This window comes from Acinonyx jubatus, chromosome B2, assembly GCF_027475565.1.
Source record: "Acinonyx jubatus isolate Ajub_Pintada_27869175 chromosome B2, VMU_Ajub_asm_v1.0, whole genome shotgun sequence".
Classification (NCBI taxonomy): Eukaryota; Metazoa; Chordata; class Mammalia; order Carnivora; family Felidae; genus Acinonyx; species Acinonyx jubatus.
The window spans coordinates 147,113,760-147,127,231 of NC_069385.1; the positions used below are offsets into that span (position 1 = coordinate 147,113,760).

At 41.1% G+C, this 13,472-nt stretch overlaps 2 protein-coding genes across 2 annotated transcripts; one reads left to right on the forward strand and one right to left on the reverse strand.

The window, feature by feature from the left end:
* Positions 1-2,378: 2,378 nt before the first annotated feature.
* On the forward strand, positions 2,379-3,323 carry LOC113597918 (putative olfactory receptor 2B8). Its single transcript, XM_027055079.2, has one exon. It carries the CDS (start codon positions 2,379-2,381, stop codon positions 3,321-3,323), a length of 945 nt encoding a protein of 314 aa, XP_026910880.2.
* A 7,529-nt stretch (positions 3,324-10,852) lies between these two features.
* On the reverse strand, positions 10,853-12,442 carry LOC128315737 (putative olfactory receptor 2B8). The gene has a single exon (XM_053223291.1). It carries the CDS (start codon positions 12,440-12,442, stop codon positions 11,501-11,503), a length of 942 nt encoding a protein of 313 aa, XP_053079266.1. The 3' UTR covers positions 10,853-11,500.
* Positions 12,443-13,472: the final 1,030 nt, after the last annotated feature.

Here is a 13,472-nt window from a genome sequence, read left to right on the forward strand (position 1 = left end):
ATCTGCCTACAGAGGCAGTAGTTGAAATCCTGCAGCCACAACTCAAGGAAATCCCAAAACTGCCAGCAAACAAGCCACCAGAGACTAGAAGGGTCCAAAGATGTATATTCTCCCCGACAGGTTTCAGAGGTCCCGCCAATATCTTCGTGTTGGATTTGTGTCCTCCTGACATATGAGACAGTGCATTCCTGCTGTCCTGAGGACGGACCTGGTTAGTGGACCTTGGTTATCAAGACTAGGAAAATAATACAGCATATGGAAATTCATGTGAAAATGTCTATGTCAACTTAATTCTTCCCTTCTAGGCACAATGCAGTTTACACGCTTCTTAGCAGAATATATGGTTTCTTGGTTCCAATCACTTTCTCTGCATCACTGAGAAGAACAAAATCATTGAGAATCAAGTTCTTGGCTGAGTGATGAGCTGTTTTGTTGATCTCCCAGAAATAACAGCCTATTGTAAACCCTGTGGGAGCCTTCTGGGCACCACGATGGCCTGCAGAAGCCCCTTCTCTCACCCTTACAGCACATGGATAGAGGGAAGAAGCAGAGGTAAGCCCCAAAAACATGTGACAAATTCTACTGACTAGTGCCCTTTGTATGATTCTGGATATTTGGGACCAAGGCCTGATCATGTGGAAGATATAGACGTTAAGATCCATGCTGTTGCTACAGACAAGCAAGGACTGAGGAGGCTTCTTCAGTATGAGACAATGGATCTATTGGAACATAAATCTCCCAGGGTTCAACAAAGAGCTACAATCATCATATCTCCTATTTCCTATTGAAAGCTAGAAACATCATGTCATTTATTTGAAGGGGACAGTTGGGGTGGGAGAGTAGTCTTGAGAATCTCAAAGCTTATTACTGGTAGACTTATACTTATGACCCTGGTATTCTGTTTCTTACTTGATTGCATTTTTAAACTTATTTTCTCAAATTCATTATACCCTTCAGCAACACAGCAACAAGAGCCAAAGAAGCAGTGAAAGGATTTAGGAATAAAAGGATAAATGGACCAAGAATCCTAAAGGAAGCATAATAGAGAGGTGACCGGAGCTCCTCTAGGCTCATCATTGATTTTGCTATTAGAAAAGTTACTTTTAAAAATACAGAGTTCTGCAAGTTTCCATACAACATAGCATTTGGTGAAAAATCCTAGAATTTGAATAATCAAGACTATCTACTTGTTGTTCCGGATTTCCTTTGCTTTGCTAAGGTCTCTGAGTGTCTATAAACCCTAGACTCATTTTCAATAACGTGTTCAAGTTCATAATCTTCTTGACTATTCTGATTCATTCAACAAAGACTGTTTGTGACTCTAGTAAATGCCAGATTCTTTTCCATCACTTTATGAGTTATAACTCTTTTCCAGGTTGTATTTATTATTAAGCTTGCCTCATGGTGCGAAGGGTGAAGGGAGTTTATTTCTAAGAGCAAGCCCAATGATTTTGGTAAAAAACAGAATGATTCCTACGAGGTTGACCTTTACAGGAAGTACAGACTGAGATGCTGATAAAATATTTCTCCACTATACTAAAAAAGTTTGAAAGGGAGTTGTAATGTGAGACAAAAGAAAATGAAACATTGGATTGATGATTTCCTGACATTTTACTGAAATTGCTGTCAGTGATAATTAGTCAGGTTTAGTCATCCTGCAAAGTGAACGCTGGGCACGATGAATTCTTCAATCATTTCCAATAGATGCTTCCCAATCATAACCACGATTTCAGGCTCCATCCCCAGCGTTCATTAGTTTATGCATCAAAATGTATTGTTCCCCTTGTATAAAATTGCTAATGGTAAATTTCTCTATGCACTTTCAGAAAACATATTTTTTTCTCCCCATAAATTAGAAGTAGGAAAGCCAGATGCACGTATTACAATTCTTGATGGCAAACAAACATAGAGGGAAGGGACAGTGCAAACTTGCACCTTACTCAGAACGACTAGATTAATTTTTTTGAGAAACAACAGTTACCTTCAGTGTTCATGCATTCACAAAAAGTGAATGCTGGTGTCCCTGCTGGTCAAGAACCCAGGTTGTGGAGTCAGTCTGAAGCCTGGTGAGTGCCCCTGGGCAACTTACTGAACCTCCTTCACACTCACTTTGCTCATCTAGTCAACACAGATCAGGAACGTGCCAACCTCAGAAGTCATTGGGAGAAAGTGCACCCACGTCTAGGGCAGTGCCCGAAACACAGAAGATGCTCCCGTTTAGTGGCTGTTTATCACCCCGTCGCTCCCCAACAAGGAAGGGTGTGTGCAAACTCTCAGGCCTCTACCCAGACTCAACGTGCCCACTCTGGGAAAACAGGGCTGGACTGAAGCTGCAAGAGAAAACAGGGGAGTCCTGCTAACTGTGCAGACTGCGTGCCATGGAAAGAGCGAATGGCAGCACCTCCTCAGGATTCCTCCTCCTGGGCTTCTCCGACAGGCCTCAGCTGGAGACGCCTCTCTTTGTGGTCATCCTGATGGGCTATGTCCTGAGCTGTCTAGGCAATGGCACCATTATACTCCTGTCGCTGTGGGACCCTCGCCTGCACACCCCCATGTATTGCTTCCTCTCCAACCTCTCTTTCATGGACCTGTGTCTGACTACCTGCACCGTCCCTCAGACTCTGGCCAACCTCAAGGGGCGGGACAAGACTATCACCTATGGCGGCTGCGTGACCCAGCTCCTCATTGCCCTGGGGCTCGGGGGCGTGGAGTGTGTGCTCTTGTCGGTCATGGCCTATGACCGCTACGCCGCCGTGTGCCGCCCACTGCACTACCTGATCATCATGCACCCGCAGCTCTGCCTGCGCCTGGTCCTAACTGCTTGGCTCACAGGGTTCGGCAACTCGGTGCTACAGACGGCCCTGACCATGACCCTGCCCCTGTGCGGGAGAAACCAGGTGGACCATTTCTTCTGTGAAGTGCCCGTGATGCTCAAGCTGGCCTGTGCTGACACCTCCTTCAATGAGGCTGAACTCTTCGCGGTCAGTGTCTTCTTCCTCGTGGTGCCTCTGTCGCTCATCTTAGTGTCCTACGGCCACATCACCAGGGCCGTCCTGAAGATCAAATCGGCCCGGGGCAGGCGGAAGGCCTTCGGAACCTGCGGTTCCCACCTGATGGTGGTGGTCATCTTCTTTGGCACACTCATCTCCATGTACCTCCAGCCTCCCTCCAGCTACTCGCAGGATGTCAACAAAAGCATTGCTCTCTTCTACACTCTGGTGACTCCCCTACTGAATCCCCTCATTTACACTCTGAGGAACAAGGAGGTCAAGGGGGCGCTGAGGAGACTGGTGAGAGGAACCACAGGCTCCAGAGGGAGCTAATACAGGGTTTGCAGATTCTGGGTGACTACAACCCGGTTGTCACTGAAGTCAACAAATCCTTATAAAGCACCTCCTCTGTCTAGGGCATTGTTCCACTGACTTTGACTGTGATCAGCAATCACAACACTCAGCCCTGTCTCCATGGAGCTCAACATTCTAGTGGGGAGAATATGGGTTCAATAAAAGAATCTAAAAATAACTATGATGTATCCTCTATTGGAATGTATACAATAATGAGAATCAACAAATAATAGCTACATACATCAGCATGAATGCCTCTTGCAAACACACTGCTGAGTGAAGGAAGCCAGCTACAAAACAGTTCATACTGTTCGAATTGAATGGTATAAAATTTACTTTTAATTCATGTGAAATTCAGAAGCAGGCACAATGAATCTGTGGTATTGGAAGCCAGAATGGTGGTTGCCCAGAAGAGTCACGACTGGAAGCAGAAGTGGGGGAGGAGAATTCGGGGTTCTGCTTATATTCTGATGATGGATCTGAGCGTGGTTGATAGAAGGTGTACAACATGGGAAATGTCATCAGACTTTACCCTGAAGCTACTTCCACTCTCGTGTGCATGATGTACTTCGAATCACTTAATTTTAATCAGTTTGAAGCAAGCCTGATATGATCAGAATACTATGATACTAAATAATCACATAAAGATTTGTGTTCCTTTCACACGTGATTGGCTTTGTATTGCAAATGAGCTATGTTACTTCTTTCCGGTGTACTGAACCAGTAGACTATATAGTGCTTATGATCTAAATAATATTTAGTCTAGTAGAATGAACTTACCTAACTTTCCTTCGAAGACCTCAAAAGAAGATCATTTGTACAGTGAGTTCTGGTTCTCTTCTTCCTTCTAAGTTGATTTGCAATTGTTTTATGGTGTCCATTTCATTTATTTCAGTTCGAACTTGGTTATTTCTTTCCTTCTGCCAACTTGGAGCTTATTTTGGTCTTTTCCTAGTTATTGGAGGAGTAAAGCTACGTCGTTGATTTAAGAATATTTTGTCTTACTGTAGTGCTTTAAATGCTGTAAACTTTCCCTTTAGCATTGCTTTAGCAGCATCCTATAATTTAGTAAGTAGTGTTTTCGTTTTTTCAAGATGTTTCTTGATTTCCCTTTGATGTCTTGTTTGACCCATTAGTTTCGGGGAGGTATGTTATTTAATTTTTAAATCTTTGCAAAATTGAGCTTTCTTTTTTTTTTTTTTGGCTTTTCTTTGTTGTCAATGTTCATTTTCATCGGAGTGTGATCAAAAAAGACACTTGCAAGAGGGCAATTTTCCCCAATTTTCACAGACTTGCTATATAAATTATCTTATGGTCTATCCTGCAGAATGCTCCTGGTGTGCTTGGTAAGAATATGCATTGTGTTGCTGTTGGATCAAAGTTCCATATATGTGTATTGAATGTTTTTAATTATGGCTCAAGTCCAATATTTCCTTGTTGACTTTCAGTCAGAATGATTTGTCCATTGTTAATATTAGAATATAAGTCCCTACTGTTATTATATAGTTGTCTATTTCTCTCTTCATAACTGTTAGCATTTGCCTAATACATTTGGGTGCTCCCGTGTTGGTTCCCATATATTTACCCTTGTTATATCTTCTTGATGAATTGACCCCCTTGTATACTGAAGGTTTTATCCCTTGTTTTCATTTTTAGCTTAAAGCCTATTTTGTCTGATACAAATATAGTTACCTCTTCCCTCATAAATATTTATAAAACAGCTAGCACCAATCCTTCTCAAACTCTTCAAAGAAATTGAAGAGACAAAACATCCCAAACACATTTCACAAGATTAGCATTAACCTTATGTAAAACACAGATAAATCATAGAAAGAAAAAAAGAAGGAAACCTATAGACCAGTATCTCTGCAAAATATAGATGCAAAATTTTTCAACAAAATATTGATAAATCGAATTCAGCAGCACATTTAAAGTTTCACCATGATCAGAGGGATGTAGTAGGGATACAGGACAAACCAACATACACAAATCAGTCAATGCAATACATCACATGAGTAGAGTGGAATAAAAAACTTATGTTTTTCTCAATAGATGCAGTAAGACATTTGAGAAAACATGATATATTTTCATGGTAAACACTCTCAACAAATTAGTTGTAGATGGAATGTGCTTCAACATAAGAAAGGCCATACATGACAGACTCGTGGTAACATACTCAGTGGCAAAAGGTTGAAAGCTTTTCCTCTAAGATCAGAACAAGACAAGGATGCCCACCCTCATTACTCTTACAGAACATAGTACGGGAAGTCCAGTCATTTGCTGAAGAGACTCTCTTTTGTCTACTGGATATCTTTCCTGGTAGGTTGAAGATTAATAGGCCATTGATTTGTGGGTCCATTTCTGGATTCTCGAGTCTGGCCCATTGATGTATACATCTGTGTTGGTGCCAGTACCATACTGTCTTAATGATAACAGCGTTGTAATACAGCTTGAAGTTTGGAATCGTGCTGCCTCCAGCTATAGATATCTCTTTCAACATTACGTTGGCTATTTGGCATCTTTTCTGGTTTCACACATTTTGGAATTGTTTGTTCTAGCTCTGTGAAGAATGCTGGTGTAATTTTGATAGGGATAGCATTGAATGTGTAGATTGCTTTGGGTAGTATCTACAATTGAACAGTATTTGCTCTAGTAATCCACAAGAATGGAATGTTTTTCCATTTCTTTGTGTCTTCTGTAATTTCTTTCCTAAGCTTTCCATAAGTTTCAGTGGATTCAATAAAGCAGGAAAGAATATCCAGTGGAAAAAAAGACAGTCTCTTCAGCACATGGTGTTGGGAGAACTGGACAGTGACATGCAGAAGAATGAACCTGGACCACTTCCTTACACCATACACAAAAATAAACTCAAAATGGATGAAAGACCTAAATGTGAGACAGGAAACCATCAAAATGTTAGAGGAGAAAACAGATAACAACCTCTTTAACCTATGCTGCAGCAACTTCTTACCAGACATGTCTCCAGAAGCAAGGGAAACAAAAGTAAACATGAACTATTGGGACCTCATCAAGATAAAAAGCCTTTGCACAGCAAAGGAAAAAAAAATCAACAAATCTAAAAGGCAACCATCGGAATGGGTGGAGGTATTTGCAAACAACATACGAGATAAAGGGTTAGTATCCAAAATCTATAAAGAACTTGTCAAATTCAACACCTAAAAATCAAGTCATCCAGCTAAGAAATGGGCAAAAGACATGAACAGACACTTCTCAAAAAAAAAGACACAGATGGCTAAAAGACACATGTCATATGCTCATTGTCTGGGAAATACAAATGAAAACCACAATGAGACACCACCTCACACCTGTCAGAGTGGCTAAAATTAACAAGTCAGGAAACAACAGATGTTGGCAAGGATGTGGAGAAAAGGGAACCCTCTTGCACTGCTGGTGCAAATGAAAACTGTTGTACCCACTCTGGAAAACACTGTGGAGATTTCTCAAAAAATTAGGAATAGAATTACCCTATAACCCAGTAATAGCACTACTAGGAATTTATCCACAGGATGCAAGTGTGTTAATTTGTAGGGGCATATGTACCCCAAAGTTTATAGCAGTGCTATCAACAATAGCCAATTTATGGAAACAGCCCAAATGGCCATAAACATTTGCATGAAGTAAGAAGATGAATGAATGGATAAAGAAATTGTGGTGCTTACACCTGTCAGAATGGCTAATATTAACAACTCAGGCAAAAACAGATGTTGGCCAGGAGGCGGAGAAAGAGGAACTCTTTTGCATTGTTGGTGGCAATGCAAGCTGGTGCAGCCACTCTGGAAAACAGTAAGGAGGTTCCAAAAAATACTAAAAATAGAACTACCCTATGACCCAGCAATTGCACTACTAGGCATTTATCCACAGGATACAGGTGTGCTGTTTCAAAGGGACACGTGCACCCCCAGGTTTAGAGCAGCACTCTCAACAATAGCCAAAGTATGGAAAGGTCCCTAATGTCCATCGATGGATGAATGGGTAAAGAAAATGTGGTATATATTACCACATCCTCCATATACAATGGAGTATCACTTGGCAATCGAAAGGAATGAAATATTGCCGTTTGCAACTACATGGATTTAACTGGAGGGTATTATGCTAAGTGAAATAAATCAGTCAAGAAAGACAAAAATCATATGATTTCACTCATATGAGGACTTTAAGAGACAAAGCAGATGAACATAAGGGAAGGTAAACAAAAATAATATAAAAACGGGGGGACAAAATAGATAAGACTCATAAATATGGAGAACAAACTGAGGGTTGCTGGAGGTGTTGTGGGAGGGGGGATGGGCTAAATGGGTAAGGGGCATTAAGGAATCTACTCCTGAAATCATTGTTTCACTATATGCTAACTAGTTTGGATGTAAAGTTAAAAAAAATTAAATTAAAAAAAAGCAACTGTGATACACACACCACACACACACACACACACACACACACAATGGAATAGTACTCAGCAATAAAAAGAATTAAGTCTTGCCATTTCCAAAAACATGAAAAGATTTTTTTTATCCCACATTCACAATAGCATCAAAAATGATAAAATACATAGGATTAAATTTAACCAAGGAGGCAAAATAGCTCTACATTTAAAACTGCATAAGTTGATGGAACAAATTGAAGAGAATTAAGGTATCCTGTGTTCGTGAATTGGGCATTGGGGAGGGCACTTGTTGGGATGAGCACTGGGTGTTGCAATATAAGCGATGAATCATGGGAATCTACCCCTGAAACCAAGAGCACACTGTATGTTAGCCAACTTGACAATGAATTATATTTAAAAATATTAAGACTGAAAAATTTTCACAGTATTCAAAATCATCTCTAGGTTCAATGCAATCCCTATCAAAATTTGAATGGCATATTTCACAGATAGAATAAGAAACAATCCTGAAATGTGTATGGAGCCACAAAAGTCCCAATTGCCAAAGCCATTCCAACAAAGAAGAACAAAGCTGGAGGCAGCCTACTTCCTGATTCAAACCACATTATAAATATCTAGGAATCAAAACAGCGTGTTACTAGATCAAGAAACGGACACATACACCAAAGGAACACAATTAAGAGCACAGAAATAAACCCATCCACATACAGACAACTAATATTTGAAAAAGAGTCAAGAATTTTCACGGTGACTTCTAAATTTCTTAGCTTATTGTGTCTATAGGGGTATAGTTTGTTCCATGGAGCTCTTTAGTGGTACCAGATTCTACCAACAGCCATTACTCCCACCACCTCTTGGAAAGAGTTTTTTTTTTCTCCATTCAATGTGATCTGCAGGGATACTGTTACCACATACACTAGGATGTATTTGTATTTCAGAACATATTGGAAATACATCATGTATGAGCCTGGCACTTCTAAGTAGGATAAGCTCAAGGAAACATATTTTCTTGTAGTAATCATCTTCACAAAAGGGTTCAGAGATTGGCCCACAGGTGATTGGATATGGAGCACATTTTGTGCACGAGCATGTCCGTGGGTGTATGTGTTTAATAATATATTAATATATATATTGCTTCTACCTAAATGAAAACCAAAATGTAACACGTTGTGGCAGACTATGAGGAGAATCATTCTGTGGGAACAGAGATGGTTTTTCTAAGAGGGAGGGTGAAACCTGGGAGAGGCTGATTTTAAGCTAGAAAGAACACATTCTTAGTCAACATGCTTCCTTTAAATACATTAAAACTGAGTTCTCATTAGAGATAAGTTACTAAAGAAGCTTTCCAAAGAGAGTCTTTCAAAACCATTTCATGTTTCCAAGTGCTTGAAATGACGACTTACAAATGTGAAAAAGCATTATGTGTGACCTGCTACCACAGATTCAGGGGGACGGGGCCCTGTCAAAGGCTTTGACCACTGATCAAGACAGGCCATTGATCCTGGAGATCCCAAATAACCCAATCAATAGAAACATTCACGATGCTTCTCTGAGACTCAACACACAAGTACACCTGAACAGCCTCATCCTGAAAAGGGGTTGAAACCATTCTCAGAAAAGGTTCACGAATCAGAAGAACTTACACTTCCTAGAGACCTCATAGATTTCATTCACTCCAGTGGTTGAAATAAATCCACCCAACAATGTAAATCAATAGAATTAAATTTTTTAAACGGAGCAAGTGTGGGAACCCAGGGAGGCCCCCCAACGTGAACCTCAACAGCATATTGATCACCGTGAATAGAAGCTACTGGGGAAAGAGCAGGTGGGAGGACATCACACCCTCCTCTGTCCCCCTGGAAGCAGGAAATATCTCCCAAATGAAAGTCTCCTCCCAGGTCCAAGAAGTAAAAACAACCAGTTATCACCACAGCTAGGGACCTTAGAACTGAGAAGCCTGTAGAAATAAACCTGCTACTTTTTGCTAACCCACTACCTCAGCCCACGTTCTGCTTCGCATTCCCTGCTAACTGCAGCTGCAAACCCCAGTCTTCTTTGTCCTGTCAATTCCACGCTCATCTGTTGTCTCTCTGTAAACAGGGTAAAAACCACCTGGTTGTTCATTTCTTTGGGTCTTAATGTCCAGATTGGGCCTCCGTGTGGTGGTAATAAAACTTTGGCTGTTTTCTCCTGTTACTCTGTCTCATGTCAACTGAATTCCAAAATAGCAGGAAGGGCCATGGGGAAAGAAGGAAATGTCTCCTCCCAGAAGCCAGTGTCCTGTCTCTGAGGCCACCTAGGGGAGCCCTTCCCCTGACCCCACTGATCTCCAGGAGTTCACCTTCTCCTTTCTGCATTGACACCCAGCCCCCTTGTCCCTGCAAACCACATGTCTACACACGGTGGTTCCCAGTCTGCACCATCACGGCTCAAACATGACACAACACCACAGCAGTGAAAGAGAGCTCTCACCCGTGTCACAAAACAAGCATCCAAAAAGCAGTCACCTGCAAAGGTAGGGTTGCCAGTGGTCCGTGACCTGTTCCTGCCTCCTCCATGAGCCTGGTCAGAGCGGGACTCTGGCAAACAGTAGTGGCAAAATATGCAGACTAGGAGGTACAGGAGGGACTTACAGGGGTGATTGCGCTCTGATGACTGATCCAGGAGTGAGTTTAGCAGGATGCAGAGGGCGTGTTCAGAGTGCAGTCAACCTACACTGCACACCCTGACGTTATGTTAACATGTGACAATTCTAAGGCCAGGACAGGGCTACGAAGGTAGGGATGCATGAACTGAGAATGTCCCTTCCCTTCTCTGGGCTCACTGCTGCCACAGTGGATGGCCTGGGGGGAGGGGTTAAAAAGGTGATGGAGATTAAAGAGAGCACCTGTGATGATGGAAATGTTGAATCACTATATTGCACAGGAAAGTACTATAAAGTACTTTATAAAGTACTGTTAAAGTATAAAGTAATATAATATAATGCTGTAAGTTAACTCTAAGGGAATGACAATAAAAATTAAATTATTTTTAAATTATTTTTATTTTTATAATACATAAATTATATTTATTTTAATTATTAAATTATTAAAAATTAAATTATTTTTAATTTAAAAATAAAATAATAAATATTAATTTCAAACAAGAACATTTGAAAAACAAAGAATTGTGTTCAAAACGAAAACAGTGTCAGAATGGCAACATTACACCACAGAATGATATGTGACCAGCTTTATCAGGATGGATGTTTGCAAGCTTTCTCTCAGCTAAAGTTTGTTTTTCCTACAGTTGCCCTCCTACTTCTGGGAAAAAGCTGTGACCCAGTGAGGCTCCAAATGTTGTAATAGAGCCGTGATCAAATTGCAAGAATAAGCAATAGGCTCCAGCAATTGCTGGAGAATGCTACAATATTTATTATAGTGTACTGGTGGTTTCCATTCTTATTTTGCTATGTTTTTAGGGTGTGTGTGTCTTTGTTCTTTGCAATTAGAAATGTAATAGTGTTCCCAAATGAGGGTGAAATAGGAAAATCCTTTGAAACTTTTTAAAATATTAATAGGATGCAGATGGCCTTGGAATACTAAATCAGCATCTCTGGAGGCTGTAATGCATGCATGAACTTAGAGTTTGAGCACCCACTTGCATAAAAGAATGAATTAAGGAATTTCCCTTGAGAGTTATCAGGGGAAATATGGAGGACACAAAAACCTGAAAGACCCTGGCATTCAAAGTCTTCTGTCAAATGGTCTTCCCCTCAGTCATCTAGGGTCATATCCCTACAGAACACTTTCTTCATTGCTCCAATCATATCCCTATTCCGCAGAGTATATATGACAGGGTTGACCATGGGGGTGACAATGGTGTAGAAGAGAGAAATGAACTTGCCCTGATCCTGGGAGTAGTTGCTGCTGGGCTGAAGGTAAATGTAGATGCCTGTGCCATAGAACAGGGAGACCACGGTGAGGTGGGACCCACATGTCCCAAACGCTTTCCTCTGCCCTGAAGCTGACTTTATTCTTAACACTGTCTTGACAATCCGACCATAGGAGAATGTGATTAATGCCACAGGTATGAGGAGAATGATCACACTGACAGAGAAGAGCTCAGACTCATTCACAGTGGTGTCAACACAGGCAAGCTTGAGCAGTGGGGGGATCTCACAAAAGAAGTGATCTATTTTATTTCTCCCACAAAGTGGTACAAGAAAGATGAGCACCGTGTGCAATGAGGAGTTGGCAAAACCAATGAACCACGATGCAGAAGCCATCAGGGCACAGAGACGGGGGTGCATGATCACTGTGTAGTGCAGGGGCATGCAGACGGCTGCATAGCGGTCAAATGCCATCACCCCCAACAGAATGCATTCTGTGCATCCCAACCCTAGAGAGACGAAGAGCTGAGCTACACAGCCAGCGAAGGAGATAGACTTGTCTGTTCCCCTGAGATGAACCAGCAGCTGAGGAACAGTGCTGGTCGTGTAACACAGGTCCAGAAAGCTTAGGTTGGACAGGAAAAAGTACATGGGAGTCTGCAGGTGTGGGTCCAGGCGGGACAATGCAATGATGCTTGTGTTTCCCAGCAGGGTGAGCAGATAGAAGATGAGAAGAACCACAAAGAGGACTCGCTCCAGCTGAGGCCGGTCAGAGAAACCCAGCAGGATAAAGCCAGTGAAAGAACTTCCATTTTTCAGGTCCATCCTTTCTTAACACATGTTTCCTGTCAACAGCAAGTATTTAGCCATTTTTAAGAGAAATCTTCAAAAAGGAAAAAAAGGTGGCAGGGGGTTGAATCGATCATATGAAAACACACGGTCATGGACTTTATCAGTAATAATTTGAATAATGATATACTCATGGAAATTGACATAGCTTATACCAATACAGTTCACATTACAAGAAAAAGTAAATCATTACTATTTAATGTAAGAAAAATCAAATTATGGACCTTGTGTTTGCATCAGTCATTGGAATATAAGGGTCTTTCAGTCCACACTTACTATAACTTAAAGTACTATAAAAATATATGTATGTTGCAGATTTAAGCTATGTAAAAATGTATAAGGGAGAAGGAGAGATGTTATTATAAACATGTGTCTCATGATTCTACACAACAGGATTTGCACACACAACACATGCATTAAAATATAATCTGGTGACACCTGAGTGGCTCAGCGGGTAAGCACCTGACTCTTGGTTTCAGCTGGGGCCATGGCCTCATGCGTCATGGGTTCAAGCCCTGTGTTGGACTCTTCACTGACAGCACTGAGCCTTCATGGGATTCCGTGTCTCTCCCTCTCACTCTGCACCTCCCCTGCTCCCTCATTGTCTCTCTCTCAAAATACATAAATACACATTTAAAAATACATGCATATATATGACCACTTACTGTGGAAAAAACATGCCGATATAGGAACTTATGACCTAGGATGTACTTATATGAAGAATTCAATTACATTCAAAATGTCACAACTATTTCTACATAACCATTTTGGCAGTATTGCCTCTCTAGCTAATGTATTATATTTGGGAAAGCCACATAGGTTTTTTTTGTACGTAGTAAAACAAACACTCAATCTGAGAGAACCCAAGAACAGTACCGTTCAATTACATTGCTTAACTTTGGCCTGAAACGTGCTTCAAATTATCATACCAATTTAACAGGAACTCTGAAAATTCATTGGCCATGCAGAGCCAGCTGGAATCTGAACTCTAAAATCCATTGACCAA